The sequence below is a fragment of the Phlebotomus papatasi genome, chromosome 3 (genome assembly GCF_024763615.1).
Source record: "Phlebotomus papatasi isolate M1 chromosome 3, Ppap_2.1, whole genome shotgun sequence".
Lineage (NCBI taxonomy): Eukaryota > Metazoa > Arthropoda > Insecta > Diptera > Psychodidae > Phlebotomus > Phlebotomus papatasi.
In genome coordinates, this window is record NC_077224.1 from 9,711,689 (window position 1) to 9,730,952 (window position 19,264).

Genomic DNA, 19,264 nt, shown 5'->3' on the forward strand with positions numbered 1-19,264 from the left:
ATGCCGCAATTTGGCACACTTACCCCAATACAATTTTCTAACGACTACGAGAGATGAAATTATTAAAATTTTACACAATAATTTATAATATTAGAGTACCGTAGTTGCAGGTGACTTTACACTCCTGCTTTTCGCAAGCCTTGCTTTAATGCTAGAGTTTAAGGCTGGTCTAGTGACCATAAGGGCACTTAAGGATGGTCTAAAGATCGTTCTCAAGTGCTAGAATTAAAAAGAAAGTTACGAAAAGCAAGGATGTAAAGGCACTCTTAATTACCGTACTATAATTATCATTCATTACACAATTATTGATTTTTCTAAACGAATCTACTTCTATTTCTTAGCCATAAAATAGATAATTATTAAGCTCATGAAACGAGATGAGAAATGATAAGTCAGCTCTTTGAAAACAAGGAGAAAATTCGCATCGTTTGAAGGTTCACTCTGTGCGAACCATGCCTACATTCCCCTGCATTATTACTGAATCCTATATTTCAGTTATTATTTGCTGGGTTGCGAATGGTTACTCAATACTGTAATCCAGTTAGTCCAGAGATTCAGAACCTAGATGGATAATAAAGGATTACTGCATTATCGGACCGTAAAATCCAGTATTTTTTCAGTCGTAATCTACTTTGTCTAGTAATTCCTTACTAAATTATTAGGATCTTAGAATCAATGTCCAGTTGTCCAGAAATAGATTCAATAAAATAGAAATTGCAAATTTTTACTTGATTGCCAGGTCCACGAATTCTATATAATCATTAGTAAAATATCGTAGATGCAGATGACTTTGTACTTCAGATCTGACTTTGCACCCCTTATAGGGATGATCTAAGAACTATTCTTGAGTGCATGAATTTAATAAAGTCACCCCCGGAGAGCGAAATCACCCGTGTCTACGGTTCTGGAATCCGTAGTTCAGTAAATGTTGAAAGATACAATGCCAAAAGATGCCCTAAGCATTGTTTGTAGACCCTCCCCAAATCTTTAAATTAAAAAAAAAAACTTACAAAAGCAAAAGACTACAAAGCCACTCCCGGAGTACAAAATCATCTGTATCTACGGTACTGGAATCCGTAGTTCAGTAAATTTTTAAAGATACAATGTCCAGAGGATACTCAAAGCATGGTTTGTAGACTCTCCATAAATGTTCGAATTTAAGAAAAACTCACAAAAACAAGGCTACAAAGCCACCCCAGGAGAGTAATATCACCCGTATCTACAGTACTAGGATCCGTAGTTCAGTAAATGTTTAAATACGTCCAGAGGATACTCAAAGCATGGTTAGTGGGCCATCCCTATAAGTCCTTGAATTTAAGAAAAGCTTTACAAAAAAAAGGCTGCAAAGTCACCCCCGGAGTGCAATATCACCCGTATCTACGGTACTGGAACCCGTTCTTTAGTAAATATTTAAAGATATACTTAAATATAAAGAGTACGAGTAAAGTGCACTAGATGACTAAGGTGCAGTAAGGCATCAGTCTCGTAAATTTTTGCTAGAGGACAACTTATTTATTTAACTAAACGGCCCTACAATCAATTGCTTGTTTTGGCCTGACTCAGGACGCTTTGCTACTCTATCCTGTTACGCTCTACTGTTCTCCGATTACGCACCCGTAATGAGTTGACGTAATGAATTCCACGCCGTCACTAGGTCAAAGACAAGATCGACTTCATTTCCTTGAAGGTAGATTCTGCCCGAAAAGGCTTTATAGGCTGGGTTCCCTGGGTTCTCCTCATGTTTGCAAGATCAGCAGCTCATCCTTTGATGAACCAGATGACCAGCCTACCGGAGCCTATCGAGAAGTTACTTGCCTTACTACAGTTACAACTATCTTACCTCTCGTTGTTGTATAGTTTCCGGAATCGTCTCTTCAAATATGGGGCCAAAAATCCGTTTTAGAATCCTTCTCTCTGTTACTAAATTCCTACATTGAGAGAAATCCGAAAAAGTTAAAATAACATTCCGGAAATGTTAATTTTACCCTGCAGTATTGATCAGAAAACGGTGTAAATATTACCCTTTTTAGGTGTATTATGGGTTAAAGTTACCTTTCTTTTACTAGTTTACTTTTTACTAGTTACTAGTTTACTGGATTTAATAACCCAGTGACAGATTATATTTTTCCAGTTATTAGTTATTTAGACTGAGAAGCGTATTCCAGAAATATTTTGCGTGATTTCTGCTTTTTGTGAACAGTAACTTGATACCTTATTACTAGTCCCTGTAACCCAATATATACCTTACTCTTTTACTGGGTCGAAAAAAAAACACAAAAATGCAGTAAAATCTGAATTACTTTAGTGACTCAGTAAATTTATTAAACGATTTTTAGGAGCAGTAAACCAGTAAATTATTACAGTAATTAAGGTCTAAAAATACAGCAATTTCTAACTGCAACTGTTTGAATGAGTTACTAACCATGAATCTGAGAAATCAAATTTCTGTAATCATTAATTGAAATTAGTAATCCCGAACCGGACTCTGTACCCCAAAAATTCAGTTACCAAGCCTTATAAAAAATTATAAAATTACAGAGTTAAACAAAAACACTTTCAATAAATTTTACCTGCAGTGAAATTCACTGCATAGCTCAAAAGTCAATTTCTGATTTCTGAAAATCATAAATCTCAACTGAAAGACTTTTTAAAGACCACGATAACTTCAGGAAGTCTTTTTCAAGTCGCTTAATAAAGATACTGCGCGGTTTGGGAGATTGTTATCAAATAGAGCTTGTTTATACTGATAAGCGTAAAAGTGAAATCCAGAAATCACAAAGCTATAGAAACACCCTCTTTTTTTCAGGAGCGTGTCAAGTGGCAATCAAAGCTCCATAGAGTAGACAAGAATTCCTGGCATAAGCTACCCCTTCATGATAAAGTGGAGGACCTTGTGGATTTGGCTGCGAAGGATTTCAGTGACTGGCTAAACTCCTTGGCCAGTGATAAGACTTCGAGGACTGTGACGAAAGAGAGAATAAAGCAACTATTTCCAGTACTAGCCACCGGAGATTCCCTCCGAGGACTTGAAGTGGACTACAAGGACCTCTATGTCCTTCCTGAGGAGATTCTCGAACAATACCGTCTGGGAAAGGAGGTAAGGCAGAGCAATTTATCCAGGATTCAATACAATGCCTGATTCACTTTTTCAGCGGAGCCTTGCAGCAAATGTGGAACGTATTCGCCGTCGGGACGCCATCGAGAATCGAAAAGCTGAAAGATACATTGCCTTTGGGAAAAATCTTCCCGTTCCACTGCGTCAACGGAAGCGGGAAGTGAGGGAGGTGGAAGCCTCCAAGACCATTTTCCCCGAGGATCTTCGCACAAAAGAGACACTTTTTAGAGGAATTGAACACTTGCAGTGAGACTTTCCTTTTTTTTTAGAGTATTTAATCACACTTCTAACTACCCTGATGCAATCTGCATTTCTTTCCAGGTCCACGAGGTTGTTCATTGAGCATCTCAAAAAGCACCCCGAACTCCCAAAGCCAGAGTATTTGACAAAATCCGGAGCTTTTGCAGCAAGTCAAATGCACCGTAAATTCAGTCACGTTCCACTGAGGGACTGGCTTCTCAAGACAAATTAAAATTATTATCGGTCGATACTATACAACAACAATACACAAATGGCTTGAATACCAAATAAAAAGCTCACTGATTTTGTAATTAATTAAAATCATTAAAAAGCTTCCTAAAAAAGTGGCAATACTTTAGAAAGGGTGTTTTTTTTTAAATTATTTTATGAAGTTAACAAGATTAATGTTTAACTCCACCCATTTTTTCTGGTAACACCCCTTAAGTAGATTATAGTCAACGTGGATTACATTTTTATGTCTCTAATATTTAATTTCAATGTAATATTTCCATAGCAAATTATTTCTACGACTGAAATCTGTAGAAGAGCACAAACGCCACGTCTATGAAAATTAGACCACGCCCCTTAAAATACTTATACGACTTTAAAGCAATATTGTTGGTCTGGGAGCTATTCGTTACCTTGATTGCAGTTGGATACAGTGCCAGTACTTGCTCTTCGTTGATTAGTCCGAGATTGCCCATTTTACCTACTAAAATGTCCCTTATACATACAGTCACAATTTTTAAGATATAAATATCATTCGACTTTTAAATGATAAATAATGGTGAAAGATTGAAGTTACAGATATAAAAAAAAGTTAAAGTTAGTCACTGATTCAAGTGACGATATCAAAAAAGTAGGCGTAGACTAAAAGTGGGTGTCTTTTCTAAGTGGGCGTGGCTATAATGCATTGCACACACGATCGGATTTTTTTCCGATTCTTCTTAGAGATCAAATTTAGATTTCAACTATAAGTACGAAATTACAGGAAGAAGGCGTGGTTTATATACAGGTATGGCATTCTAAAATAGGTTCATCTCGGAAATTATGTGGAGCTATTGGAGTAGCTATTTAATCGGAGTAGCTCTGGATTTTGGTTCGATTCCACCGTTTACCTTGTTATTATAAGATTGCTAACAGTAAACCTACCAAGACTCTGTCAAATTAACCGGTTTAAAACATTTTAAAATTAACACATATTTACCCGGTACAGCGTCACTATCACATTTCATGAATAGCTTAAAATATGCATGTATAATATAATTTTTGGTGTTTAAATTTTAATTTTTTCCTCTTTTCCAAGAAATTAATTTTGAGTATCCTGCATCCTGCCCTACCGCGGTCTGTCATTTAAGTGAGCGCGACAGGAAAATCGACGAAAAACGATCGCTAGGTTTAATGTTTGTAACCTTACTGAGTTATAAAGCTTTGTAAAAAATGCTCCATTTCCTACAAAATTCCATAATCAACATATCTCTAAATTCTTTACGGAGGGCGTTGTCTAATTTTTAATTGGACGGAACCGTAGATCTACTTAAAATTGTGATAATGGTGATAATGGATTCAGTTAACGCGAAAACGTTGAAATATAATTTTAAATTAATAAAACAAAAAACTATTTTTGTAAATCATATACGAGAAATACACTAAAAATATTCTGTTTCTGGTACAAATTTTTCAATATCAAATCCTAAACAACTCAAAAAAAAAACTGTAGGGAACAATTTTAAATTCCTTGGAAAGGTACTTGGTAATATTATCTATTCAATTCAATTGCGGACTAAATTTATAGGTTATTAATAGGGTTGTAGAATTGTTTGGAAGTGGTTCAGATAATAACTCAAACATTTTTTCCAAGGAATCCAAAGTTGTTCTATTTGATTTTGAAATACTGTTTTTATAGTTTTTTAGGATTTGATATGGAAAAATTAGTGAAAGAATATTTTCATGAGTTCCGGTAAAATCCCATAAGCCAAAATCCCGAAAACCAAAATCCCTAAAGCCAATATCCTGAAAGCCGGAACCCAAAATGTTTCGTAATCCCGAATTTATAAAAATATAGCTAATCCCACGATCACGATTGTACCTGCGCTTATTGGAGGTTAAGGGAAATTATCTGTATTTTGCGAAATTATTCTAAACATTATCCTCCGTCTAATTTCGTCCCTTTCAGTATTATGACCATTCGAGATTTTGGCTTTAGGGATATTGGCTATCAGGATTTTGGAGTTCTGAATTTTGGCTTTCAGGATTTAGAGTTTTCGAGACATTGACTTTTCGGAACTTTAGTCCATTTTGTATTTTAGCTTTTCGGAATTATGACTCTAAAGATTTTAGCGTTCGTGATTTTGGTTTTTCAGTATCTTGGCTTTATCGATTTTGGACTTGAAAATTTTAGGTTTTCGGCATTTTGCTCCATACGGGATTGTGTCTCTTCGGGATATTGGTTTTTCGGGGTTTTGGTCCATTCTGAATTTTGACTTTTCATATTTATTTTCCTTTAAAGATTTTGGCGTTCGTAATTTTGGTTTTTCAGTACTTTGGATTTTCAGATTTTGGCTTTAGGGATTTTGGACTTCAAGATTTTAGCTTTTCACGATTTTGCTCCATATGTGATTATATATCTCTTCGGCATATTGGTTTTTTTTTGGAATTTTGGCTTTTCATGATTTTGACTTGCATAGGAATCCAATTACTCCTCAACTATTTTGAAATTTTTTAGGTAACCTATAAATCAGTATTAAACCAATAAGCATTCTTAAATGACGCAATAGGTAAAGCAATGCGGAATACTAGAACTCATTAAGGCAGCAGCAGTTTGGACAGTATTAGATGAGATTATTAACAATCTGACGATCTGACCTTCTTCTTCTACTTTAATTAGGCAAATGCCTGTTTTTCCCACAGTAGGGCTACGGACTATTTGTTGTGATTGAGTGTTTGAAGGTGCCATGGTACTGACCAGTGATACTGAACAGTCTGACCTATTTTAGTAAAAATGATCAGTCAAAATTAAATGATCACAGCATAAATAATATAAAAATCTTTAATTTTAGGGGAAAATAGGGTAAAATCCGAGAGATTTTTAAGCAGAACGTTCTTATAAAGTATTATTGTTCTACAACTTCATTCAAAGAGGCATAAGGTATGATGAAAATAAGAAGCTTCTGCGTATTTTACATTGTAATCTGTTCTGCTATTCCAGGGTGAAATTGTCCTTCCGGTGAGCGTCGGTGAGGTCGTTTAATCCAAAGTTAAAACACTCAAGTTTCCAGAGCTTTCGACGCTGTATCGTGTCCTCCAACCAAGACCCACTCACTGAAAAAGACACGATACAGCGTCGAAAGCTCTGAAAACTTGAGTGGTTTAATTTTAGATTAAACCGACGTTTACCGGAAGGACAATTTTGTCCTGAAATAGCGGAATGGAAGTCTCACTGTCGGTTTTACCTACAATCGTAAGACAAATGTAAGACATTTAATTTTAAAATTTTCAATATATAAATTTTGGCTCAGAATCCCCTAAACACCAGAAATTAGTAAAATATTTTTGGCCAATGAATTATGAAGAAGTGATGAGCAATCTTGGCATTTTAACTATGATAAACGAGTTTATGGCCACTTTTTAAATTTTACTGTTCATTTTATATCTTTTATTATTTTCAATAATAATAATAATAAATATATATGCTGGCACAACATTCCATCAAGGAACAAGGCCTTATTATTATTACACTATTATTTTTTCTTGTACGGGATGAGGTTTATCAATCAAAATTGAATCAAGTTCAATGAATCAGTGAATGAAGTTCAGTGAAGCTCACTGGATGCAATTCGAACACCTGTTACGCTAGAAAAATTCCTGCTGACCTAAAGATTTATTATTTATATACTGACAAAATGGCTAATTTACTATTGAAAATAAAATTTAGCCCAATAAAAAACATCAAGAATATGTGCTACATAATTTAAAACAACCAGTACTGAAGATAAACTGCCCAACTCTTCCATAAACCATGTGAATCTTTTTGAAATTCGTTTAATTATATATTTATAAACCGGATAACAGCCTAAAATTATCAACGTAATTATTTGTTCAATGACCCCAATATATCACTATCAAATTTGACCTATCTACGTCTGTTTCAAAGATCGTCCTTCTTTTGGAGTTTGTTGAAGAAAAAAAAATCATCATTGAGACAATTTATAATCCCAGCTAAATCTTATTTAGTCTAATGACGGAAAAACAATTTGGAGCACATTGTAATGTGGATAAGATAAGAATCACAATTCATGTAAGTTTCTGACGCATATCGGGTGATTCCTAGAATGCACAGATGGCAAAATCTAAAATAAATGAACATTTCATGAAGGATTGCGTTCAAAAGTCGCATTTGAACTATCCATCATAATGTTATGGCCATTAATTGCTCAACTTCTTCAGGAATTTGATTGGACTGTAGATACCCTTATTGGTCATCCATGACTAAATTGTGAGGCTCTATTACAGGGGGAAAAGACTGCATATTACCATGCACGAGCACAGAGAAAAATTCATATAAAACACATAAAACGAAAAATGTCTAACAAATATCTCCAAAGGTGTTGAGGCGTTTTATCAGAAAATCCTCGTGCTTTTGTAGTCGTCTCTCAAGAAGACATATTAATTGACGTTTCACTGATTTCGCACCATTATCTTGAAATTAAAAATCAATTATCAAACTTTTTTTTCGACTATGTTGTACCACCAGTTTGCTGGCAAAAGTCTCACTCAGTCCACCTTAAACCGTCTTCGCGGAGTGTTGGAAGCCTAAAAGAAAAAAAAAGAAAAGCCAGGGAAAACGTCTTTTTGTGTGGAAAAGCAAACTTTCCTCAATTTGAATTGCAGTGCCTGAAAGTTATTCTTATTTTAAGTTTTCCGCAGACATTTCTACCCTCCAAAAAAATAATTCACACTACGCCTCAAAGTGAAAGTGTAGTAGTGAGAAAAGCTACTAATTTCCATTCTTGCAATAATGACTGATGTTGGGGAGAGTTCAACAAATGTGGATAAGAATGAGAGTGAACGAAATTTCAGTCCTGTCGTTTATCCGGATGCTGGATCTCTGCGGGAGCCTCAGGATACAACCATCGAGATGACTGAGAAGTCCAATGTAAGTCCAAAAAGTTGTTTTGTTCAGACTTCCAACAAATGCTTCTTTCCGCATTTTCTTATCAACTCCACGATTATTCATAGTGTTTCTATTGTGGTTCCCGCGAATAGAAAAAAATTTACACCGAATACCTCAAATACATCATTCCTTGACACAGGCCTTCCTTTCCTCGTGATTCCTGATCAATGGCACAAGTGAACTCCGTAGCTCAAACAAAAAAAGTACAAATTGGCAAATTGGTTTTTAATTACAAATCGCCACCTCCATTGATTTGTTCGCGTTTCTATTTTTATCAGATTGATGCCAATTAAGGTGGAAGGTAAATATTTGGCTTAATTCGGCCAGATTGTAAGGAGGTATACTGACAGGATCAAGGGAAAAGCTCTCAGAGCAATAATGTACACCACAAAAGAAGGAAATGACTACTATACGATTTCAATAGTAGGGGAAAGGGTGCTACCTTAGGACGACTCATACTTCGGACAATTCATTTTTTTCTCTATGTTCCTTATGGATTTGACCCATAGCTTTTTTTTTTGAAAACTTGAGGCATTGTACTAGCTATTAAAATATGATCTTATAATGGATCAAATTCATTTATAACACGTTGAAAAAATTATTTGTGTGAAGCATAAATCGTCCGAAGGTAGCGCGTCTTTCCCTACCCAAGAAGCAAAATAGCTGCCTTATAGAACCAAGTATTAAACAAGTCTTTTAGTGCACTTTTAAAAGACTTAAAATGAGAATTTTCTGTTGAAATTCCTATAGAATCTCTTAAGATCCTTAAGAGTGCGCCACTTGACTTATAGTAATCTCAGTGATGGAACCAAGAGCGTTATAAGCAAATAAAATGATTTTTGGTTCTATAGTGCCTTACTTCAGGAATTCTACAAGACTATATTAAGAAAAAATTGCTTCTTGGGTATTAACATGCGTGATAATCAAATTTTTACAGTTTTATAAGTTATTATAGTTAGTTAAGGTAAAGTGCCCTCAATTCGACCGGTAGAGTTATTTATTCAATTTATTTATATTTGCACTAATATTTGGCGTATGATCTAACATTAATAGGACAATTATTTATTCCATAAATAAATACGAATCAGTGACAATTTTATAGATATTCACCATTAAAGCATTCAAATATTGACCATCGGTCGAGTCGAGGAACCGGTCGACTCGAGGGCACTTTACCTTAGTATTCTAGGTTCTAATTTTACAAAAATAGCTTCAAATTCTTACACTGACACTTCGGATCTTCTCATGTTCGTTAGAGGCAGCTTCTTTATCTCAAATGAAAAAGAACTGAAATTTTCTTCAAAACTTTCGGCCCTTGCTACGGATACTTCTGATACTTCCTCAGTCCAAGAATTCTGAGAAAGTACCCTTGGATCTTTAAGTACAATGGATCGAAAGCTTTGGACAAAATTTGAGTTCTTTTATTTGAGAAACTGAATTCCAATTTTTCTGAATTACGTATTATAGTAGTTTGCAATTTAATATCATGGAGATTTCTAAATATTTTTTATGATTCTCGGGGTACAGTAAAACCGTAGAACCTCTCGCAAGCACCATCAATTGACTCACGACTCACGACCGAAGGTACGGCACGATAAGTTCTTACGTTCTTAAAAATAACCCATAATTTCTCTTGTAGCCATTTATTTAACTTCACTACTATATTCTTCTTTAATTCCCGGGACCGAATGAGCCACTTTAGAATCCGTGGACAAGTGGGTTGTCTCAAACAAGATCGCTCACGAACAAACCGGGGCAGAAATACTACACCCTCTTTAGGTTGCAATTATGTATGCGTTTCTCGTAAGAATTATAGCCTAAAAGCGTAAGAATTGCATTCTTGCAGAAAAGCGCAATTAAAATCCTAACCATGTGCTCTAAAAACTTTCTGAAAATCTAAAATAAAATTTTCTTATACGATACTTTAGAATCCCCAACCATTCTTTTTTCAATCTTGATTATGAGTTAAAAAAATTATCAATTTAATTTAAATTTATCAATCTTCATAAAAATAGAATGTTTGCTTTAACAATAAACCTACCAACCGCACCGACCGTTTTTGGTCGTTTAGCGCGCTCTGTTAAATTACAGACCGCTGTAGGGTAAATACCGTAGATACTCAATAATTTTTTCTTGGAAAAGAGAAAAATTTAAAATTTACACATTGAAAAATATATTACGTGCATTTTTTTTTTAGAAATTCATAAATTTTGATAGTGATAGTGTACCGTTTAAACATGTGTTAATTTTAAAAAGTTTTTAAACTGGTCAATTTGGCCACGTCGTCGTAGGTTTAGTGTTAACCAAGCTTTTAACAAATTTATGTCGAGGAATGAAAGAATACTCCAACATTTTATCAGTTAGCTGTGACTTCATAATTGTTCGAAGAATTAGTCCGAAAAACAATAAAACGGATCCCGGAAGTCGACATCCATTATACGGACTTAAGGCCATAGGTTTAGCCTAACCTAGTTCCCGAAGCTCTCGAAATCCTAAATATTATAACTTCCAAACAAATTGGTATTTTAAAATTTTTCAAGTAATATGAATAAACCTCAAATCTGTAGACCGTATTACCGTTCAGCTTCTTTAATCGATACAGAAAACCGGAAAACGATGAAACGATATTTTCTTTTTAATTTTCGGATGCGCTTTATGTTTGATTCTAAAAGCCGTCGGAGATACGTAAAAAAAATAAAACTCGTAAATGGCAATACCGGTAATAGTTAGGTAATAAAACTAGGACAAATAGAAAAACTTAGAACAAACCAAATAATTAATTTTAACAGTCTGTTCCTAAAAATAATGAATGGTGTATACAAGAAAAGAAATACAAAATCCGACGGAATATTAAATAAAATAATTCAACAATTTTGACAAAACTGGTTCATAATATTAGTAAGTAGGGGAGACCAATGCATAATTAGCCCCGGTTTGAGTTAGACAAGTGGGATGTTATAGTTTACCTTATGAAAAATATTGAGGAAAGGCCACTATTTATTTGCAGTAAAAACCTCCCTTCCTATTCATTTAAATATGTATCATCTTGATACAAACTTTTTTTTCACAAATTATATGCAATGATAAATTTTATTTCATTGAATTTTCTGCTCTGATCTCATATCTATCAATTAATCAAATTAAAATCACTGAATAATATTTCTTAGATCTTTTTGTAATTTAAATTCCCAAAGCACTAGCTTGCAGAAAGGCATATACATCATTCATCATTTAATTTAAATTTTTTAATAATTTATTATTTTGAACATAAGTAGATAAAAAGAAAAATAGAAAAATTGCACTCTTAATTTTCACCAGTAACAAAAATAAATCAAAACTGAATATCAAAGTAAGACTTCTTAGGAATGTTCTACATTTTTTAATCAATTCCAAGTATTATAATTATATTGTATATTGTAAATTAAAAAATAAAGAAAATAAAAAGAAATATTCAACCTATTATTGATATGCTAAGCATTCAAAATGATACAAGTTCGTGATTTTGCAAAAAATTTGTTAAAAACTTTTACAAAAAGTTTAATAAATTGTTTTTGTTTATTTGAAACGTTCTATTTGAGTATCGTATTTTTTTTTAAAAGTATTATGACCAACTCAGAATAACATTTGTTTGTAAATGTTTACTCCTAATTTATTTAATCCTAATTCCAAATTTCCGAGAGAGTGAGATTACTAAATCTACATTTGATTCATTCTCGAAGGAAATTTTAATAAAATGTTTACAAACAAAATTATTTGTGCGCTAATCATTAGAAACAACAATGTGTTTTGTTATGAATAATTATACTAATCATTTAGCTCATTGCGCAATTTAAAAAATATGTTTATTAAAAAAAATCCATAGATTCTATAATAATAAAATAGAATCAAATTTAATATTTCTCATGCGTTTGGTAAATCAATAACTTCAAATTAAATAATCTAAAAAATCAGTACTTGAGTAGTTCACCGACGAATTGCAAAATATTATTGGAAATATTACGATTATATAAAAAAATCGGATTTATACTAAACATTTTAAACGTTTTAAGGTATTTTAAAAAATTTATTTTACAAAATTACCAAATATGGATAAAAACCTATTTTCTGATTAAATCAAATCTGTTTCTTGACTTTTATTTTTATTTTTTTTATTTTCCAAGAAAAAAACTTCAATCTGATGGAATATTAAGAAATAATTTAATATACTTTTTCAAATATATATTATTTATTTTAAATTTCGTTATACTTTTTTACAAATATATATTTTTTGGAATATTACAGTCATATCAATCATGTCATTGCTTTTTTTATTGTATATAATTAGTTATCCTAAATTGATAATACTCTCGCGAAGTGTACGTGTACACTACTCTCAAATGAATGATCAACCCTTGATTTAGAGTAAAAGAGGGTGCAAAAAAGTCAGGAGATGCTAAAGAATAAGACCTGAGTTCAGTGGTGGAAATTGTGTGCACTTTGGCGGAATGGGACTGTTTAAATGGTTTAAATGTAAAAATAGCCAGAGTTGTAGCAAAAAAAAGGATAAACTTGTGAATGTGGTTTGAAAAATAAGGAAAGGTAGCATGGGTAGCACCTCATGCTGACACAGCCCACAAATAAATCAATCCAAGCACACACTCATCTTGTGCTCATCCTGGTCCATCATTGAGGTACTCTCTTCCACACTCACTTGAGTCAAACAAGCGGAAAATCAAACAAATTTTCCCTTCAAACGAACGCCACACATTGAGCCACTCTATTGAACGTTGTTGTGGCGCTTGTCGAAGTAACTAAACTCTTGAAGACAGCACAAAACGACCCAATAGACACCACTCCATAGCCTATCCTTCATCCATGCCATATTAGCAACATCACATCCAAATGGATGACTATAAGTTGGGGCAGAAAAAACACATCACATATGAGTAGTAATAATGAAGCACAGTCCTGTTTTGTGGGCGTGGCTTTCCATGGAGCACGAGACTGTTTTGTGACGCCACATCGATAGCTCTGGTGGGTGGTCTACGTGCAGGTCGGTTTCCCCGCTCCGCGCTCCTCCCCTCCTTCTCCTCTTCTGCATTTTGGTTAATTATTTTAACTGAATATGAAGCACGATCCTGTTTTGTGGGCGTGGCTTGTTTGTGGATATGGAACACAATACTTTTGCGGGAAGCATTTTGATTGGTTATGAAGCACGATACTGTTTTGTGGGCGGAGATTTGGTTAATTATTTTAACTGAATATGAAGCACGATCCTGTTTTGTGGGCGTGGCTTGCTTATGTAGCATGATACTGTTGAGGGGGGCAAGCGTTTTGATTGGTTATGAAGCACGGTCCTATTGCGGAGAACATTCTCATTGGCTATGGAATACGATACTGTTGTTTGAATGTGAATCGTTTCAGTCGCCATATTGGACTTTTAAACTGTAAGCTTTAGACGGCCATCTTGAACTTTTTAGAACTTTAAAACTTTTTGATATTGCGCTTTTTGATGGACATTTTGAATATTTTAAATTAACGGAAATTACTTTGGTGGACTCTTTCTCATGTAATTTTTTTCTGCTTATATAATTTATATGAGAAAAGATCTGCCATCCATGGGAATTGATCACCAGACCTCTCGGTTGCGAGTCCAGCACCTTATCCATTATGCCACTCATGCCATGATAGAAGGTTTGCCAGAAGTCTTTCCTATGCAGTAAGCGGGATTCTCTCTAGTCTCTGGCTTATGCACTGTCCAAGTGTGGAAAAATGCAAATGCAATTTGAGACCTTTTCGCGCGCTCGAGACCATATGGGAGAGACTATTTATATGAGTCTTTGCGCGACAATTTGATTCCTTCAGAGGAATGAAGCAACATGGAAAAATGTCTTGCAGTGCGCAATATAATTATAAAATTGAGCGGAATTTCGCAATATTCACTAATTTTACTGGCGATAAGAACTATCAATAATTTTCATTGGTTATTGAACAGCATGATGTTGATGCCGTCATGCAATTTAAACCATTTTCATTGGATATTGATCAATAGATATTGAAACGTCATTGAGTTGAGATTTGCATGTAATCAGTTTTTTTTCAAAGCATGCAACTTTTGAGCTTGCGTATTTCAATATTGTTTGCAATATTTGTCTTTTTTATTTAAATTGTAACATAAATTACCGAAAAATATCATACTTTTGCACTTACTTGATTATATCTGACATCATTCACATCTCTTGATGATACGATCAAACGATCTTTATGCAATTTGTCTAAAAAATATTTTTCATTCAGTTATTTCAGATAAGAAGTGATAAATTTCGTGAAAATTTATTGAATTTCTGCTTATATCAGATGATGACTGCAATGAAATTTCAAGAATCTGGGTTTAAGATCCCCAATTTTCAAATAAACAAACTGATGATCAAAGATGTTGCTATGCATATCTATACAATTGTGGGATTATTCGAAAATGATCTCTTGTATCATGCATCAAATAAAAGAATTAAAAGATGAATGAAAAAATGTCAATGAGGGCAAAATTTCTTGTCTTGTGTATGAATCATTTAACTCTCTTGATCGCAAGTGGGAAAATATGGAAAAAGTGTTAGATTTCTCATAACTTTGTATTACAATGTTCTTTTTCTCTGACATTAGAGAATTTTTACAACATTACAGAACAAAATTATTCAAAGTGAATTATTGATTTGTGTTTTCTCTTATTATAATTTAGCAAAATGAAAAATATCTTTAAATATATGTACAATATTTACCTAAGAATTTGATTATGTTGGAGAAATGGCAGCAGAGTGAAATAAAATAGGAACCGACTTTTCATATAAAATTGATTTTTATGAATGAAATGTTGTATACACTTCTATAATTCGGTACCTGGGATGCTGAATTAACTTATGCATTTTTCATTGATGACTCATTATCAAATTTATGTCTATTTCTGTGGCACATATCACAAAATCGAAGATGAAATCCTCTTTCTTTAGTAGAAGATCAATTTTTTTAAGATGACTCTCAGTAGAATAGGCATAAAAAATAAAATTCAAGCGATACTCACTAAAATAAAGTCAAACATTTGCGTTCTTACACTGATAAAAGAAATTTAGCTTTGCACTCACTAGCACTTCATCACTGAATACTATTAATTTTAGTTCTTGACCGTAAAGCTTCATCCTCCCCTGAATAAATCTTAACAAAATTTTATTTATTATATTGAAAAACAATTTAAAAAAAAGTAACTTCACTTGTTATTTAGAAAAATGTTATATTTGCCCCTCGCATCCTACCTCTAGACTTTATTCTGAGATATGAACATGACATGACATGTCCAAACATGTTTCATCGTGTATGAAACAAACATTTTGCATACGTTTGCATAATTTTCTCGGGAAATTTCGTCAGTACGATCAAAAGATCCTAAAATATTTTATAGGAATTTGAACATTGGAAAAAAAGTCTCATTTGTATCCCTGATTTATTGATGAGTGGAAGACATTTTCTTAGTGAAAAGTGATAAATCACAAAATAACTTATCTGAAAATATGGAGACAAAAGAAAGATCACATCAAGTTCCAAATGTAATGAAGGCAAAGCAGCACTTCAACAAATATAATCCTGATCCTGCTGAGGAACTTCGAAAGGATGAGGAACAATATGCAAGAAATCGACAACAAAATACAACTCCTGAACTACTGAATGCATACACCTATTTTCTAAATCGAACATGTACATTGTTTATCACGATCGGGTTTTCTCCAGAGAATTTTTCACCAGTTGCTAAAATATGTGCCGTAAGCTACTGGGATGGAATTGACGCTGTAGAATTCACCCAAAATACATGGACAACGTTCTGTGCCAATGAACAAACTTTAAGGAAATTATTGGGAGAGGATGCTGGAAAGGATGATGCCAACATGAAACTGGAGTTGCTGAATATTCAACTTGACAACTGCGTGAACATTCGTAGTTACTGCGCTGTGGAAAATTCTGAACTACTTATTCTCAGCCAAAATAATGGAATTGATCGTTTATCTCTAAATATTGCAGAATTTGAAAAATTAATGTTACTTTCTGAATTTATAAATGCAACTTTGATTTACAATAGTTCTGTACAGTGGTATGTACAAGAATATTTTGAGAGATACAGCAATGTTTGTAAATCTTTAGGTGTGCAAAGATTGGAAAATTCTAATTTTTCAAACAGCAATACTTTTGATCCACCAGTCAATTATTTTCGCCTGTTTCATGAAATTCCTTTTGTAGCAAGTAAATCAAATATTTCTTAAAATGTAACATGTGTATAAAAATCAAATGATGTCAAATAAAAAGATGAGAAAACGTAAATGTAAATTGTTTTAATCTTGTATATTTGCAATCTGAATCCTCTTAAGATAAGAAGAATGAAGAAAAAAATGAAACTTCAATTGCACCAGGGTTATGCATTATGCCAATATTTATCTATACCAACATTCCCTTTTCATCTCAACATATTAGGTGTGATTCCTTCATAATCACACCTATTTGCTATGTGAGCAAGATTAAAGTCAATGAAATAAAATTATTTGTGAGAATTTTGTCTTGTTGTGAAAAGAAATTGTTTTACAATCAATTATTTCAACATCACACAATGTTTCATCTATGCATCAAGAAAAACACGACATGTTTCATTGATGCATCATGAAAAAAATCAATATGAAAATGCACTGAAAAATTTTACCAACATAAAAAAATCTGCAGAGAGATATCATATTTTTTATCATCTTGCATTTTTTCTGCATCAAAATATTTTCTTCACGTGAAAAAAAAACTTCAAAGTGGCGTCTGTCATTTTTTCTCAACGTAATCTGATTTTTTCTTTGCAGCATTAGCAGGATTGTTTTAATTACATTTTATAGCACAATCAAAATGATTGTATCGAACTTCTTTGACAAAATCTACTCGATTGCATGCAACTACTTTTAAACAATTCACATGATTCCTCATGTTGATGGCAACATAAAAACAAAAAAAATAATGATACTTTGATCAGATGCGAAAGAAAACTCATTTCATTGTTTTACAATCAATTTTATTTATAACTTAGTCGGTTGTAGTTTTTCATTACACAAAAAAAATGTTGACTTCATTTTTGTTTTCTTCACGAGAAATATATTCTTGTAGTCTCAACGTATGGCTCTCGGCATATAGGGCAATGTCTTGTTTTTGAAGCACATCCTTGACAAGCAGCAACGTGTCCACAAGGTAGGAAAGCGGTATCGTATTCATTGTTGTAGCATATTTTGCAGATTTTATGTGATTGCTGTACAATATCGTATTCTGCTTCTACATTATCACAATCCAAAATTTGATCGCCAAAGAATATCTCGAACAAATTATCAATTGTATTTTCATCATTAGTGTTAAAGAATTGTACCATCAATTGTTTTTTCTCCAAAATAGTCATGCTTTTTCCATTTTTCATTTTTCTTGAAATTTTTTCCACTACACCGCGACGTAAAATCTCATTTTTGTTTTCATAAAGTAGGCCGATCATTTGCGCTATTGTCTTTTTATGTAAAATAAATTGCACCAAATCAGACTCTGATTTTTCTTTTGCCAAAGCTTCTGCTAATTGTCTCAAGCTGTGCGTACTCATTGCGATATAGATTTTTTCTGAGTGATTTTTTAAGATACACCATGTTAAATAATTGTGAAAAATGTTTGTAATGAACAATTTTCAACGAAAGAAAGAAAGGGGAGAGGGATTTTTGGGTTAAAAACGCTCTAAATTTATACTTTTAACTTTTTATTGCAAATGATATAGAAAATTATACCTCACTACTAGAATTTTCAGATGAATATACATGATCTGAAGCAGGTTTCCTAGAATAATATAACGTTTGTTCCTCAAAATCAGATAAAAAATCTTCCGCAGGTACTTGATCTCCTTCTGAATCAGTCACATATTCTACAAGGTAAAGATTTTTCTCCTGTTTTTCAAAGTATTTTTCTGTGAGCTTATCTTTTCTTTTACACATGAGTTGATCTTCAACTTCTTTGTTAGACTCCTCTACCTCACTCCTTTGAATTTTGTGTAACTTCTCAGAAGCTATGTCACGTTCCATTTTATTTAAAATTTCTTCTATCCAAGATGGCGGGTCATCGGAATGTGGTCTTTTTCGTGTAAATCTTTCCAAAATTTTCTCAGCTTCTTCTTTCGTAGGATTATGATTTATCAAAAACTGCAAAACACTTTACGTCAAATATAATTTTTATGAATTTTTTTATTAAAAAATATGGAACTCACCATGTTATTGTGTATCCGAAATATGTATTCTCCGTGAATTAGGTTGGCCTATCTTTCGTAAAACAAACTTATTGGTTTGACTGTCGATTATAGAATAACAACAATTTTACACACTTGGTTGAAATATCCAGTTCAAGTTATGCATCACTTAAAAAATTATCCAATATTGCGAAATTCAAATATTATTTTTCACACATGCAATGAAAAATGTCTCATAAAAGTTTCAAAATTGTACGATATTTTACTGGAAAAACACCATACGTGATAAAAAGATGAAATTTGAGATTTTCCTTCTTTGTATGCACTAGGACATGTTTCGAACAAGACTTGATGGCCCTAGTAAAATACACTTACACGATCGCAACTTTTCTTGGAAAAAATCCATTCCCAGTTGAAATATGATCCTCTGCACACGTGCATGTATGTGCATTTTGTCCGAGATGAAATGCGAAAT

At 33.2% G+C, this 19,264-nt stretch overlaps 2 protein-coding genes across 2 annotated transcripts in view; both read left to right on the plus strand.

Moving 5' to 3' along the window:
- LOC129805190 (uncharacterized) overlaps nucleotides 1-3,610 on the plus strand; it is a 92,660-nt gene extending 89,050 nt beyond the window's left edge. Inside the window, exons 4-6 of the mRNA XM_055852950.1 lie at nucleotides 2,807-3,097; nucleotides 3,153-3,361; nucleotides 3,437-3,610. Of these exons, the coding sequence (XP_055708925.1) occupies nucleotides 2,807-3,097; nucleotides 3,153-3,361; nucleotides 3,437-3,587 (651 nt within the window). The 3' untranslated portion in view covers nucleotides 3,588-3,610. The remainder of the gene's footprint in view (nucleotides 1-2,806; nucleotides 3,098-3,152; nucleotides 3,362-3,436) is intronic.
- Nucleotides 3,611-8,129: 4,519 nt separating this feature from the next.
- The window catches only part of LOC129806644 (proton channel OtopLc-like), a 28,910-nt gene continuing 17,775 nt past the window's right edge, over nucleotides 8,130-19,264 (plus strand). The window contains exon 1 of the mRNA XM_055855377.1: nucleotides 8,130-8,510. Coding sequence (XP_055711352.1) covers nucleotides 8,373-8,510 — 138 coding nt within the window. The 5' untranslated portion in view covers nucleotides 8,130-8,372. The remainder of the gene's footprint in view (nucleotides 8,511-19,264) is intronic.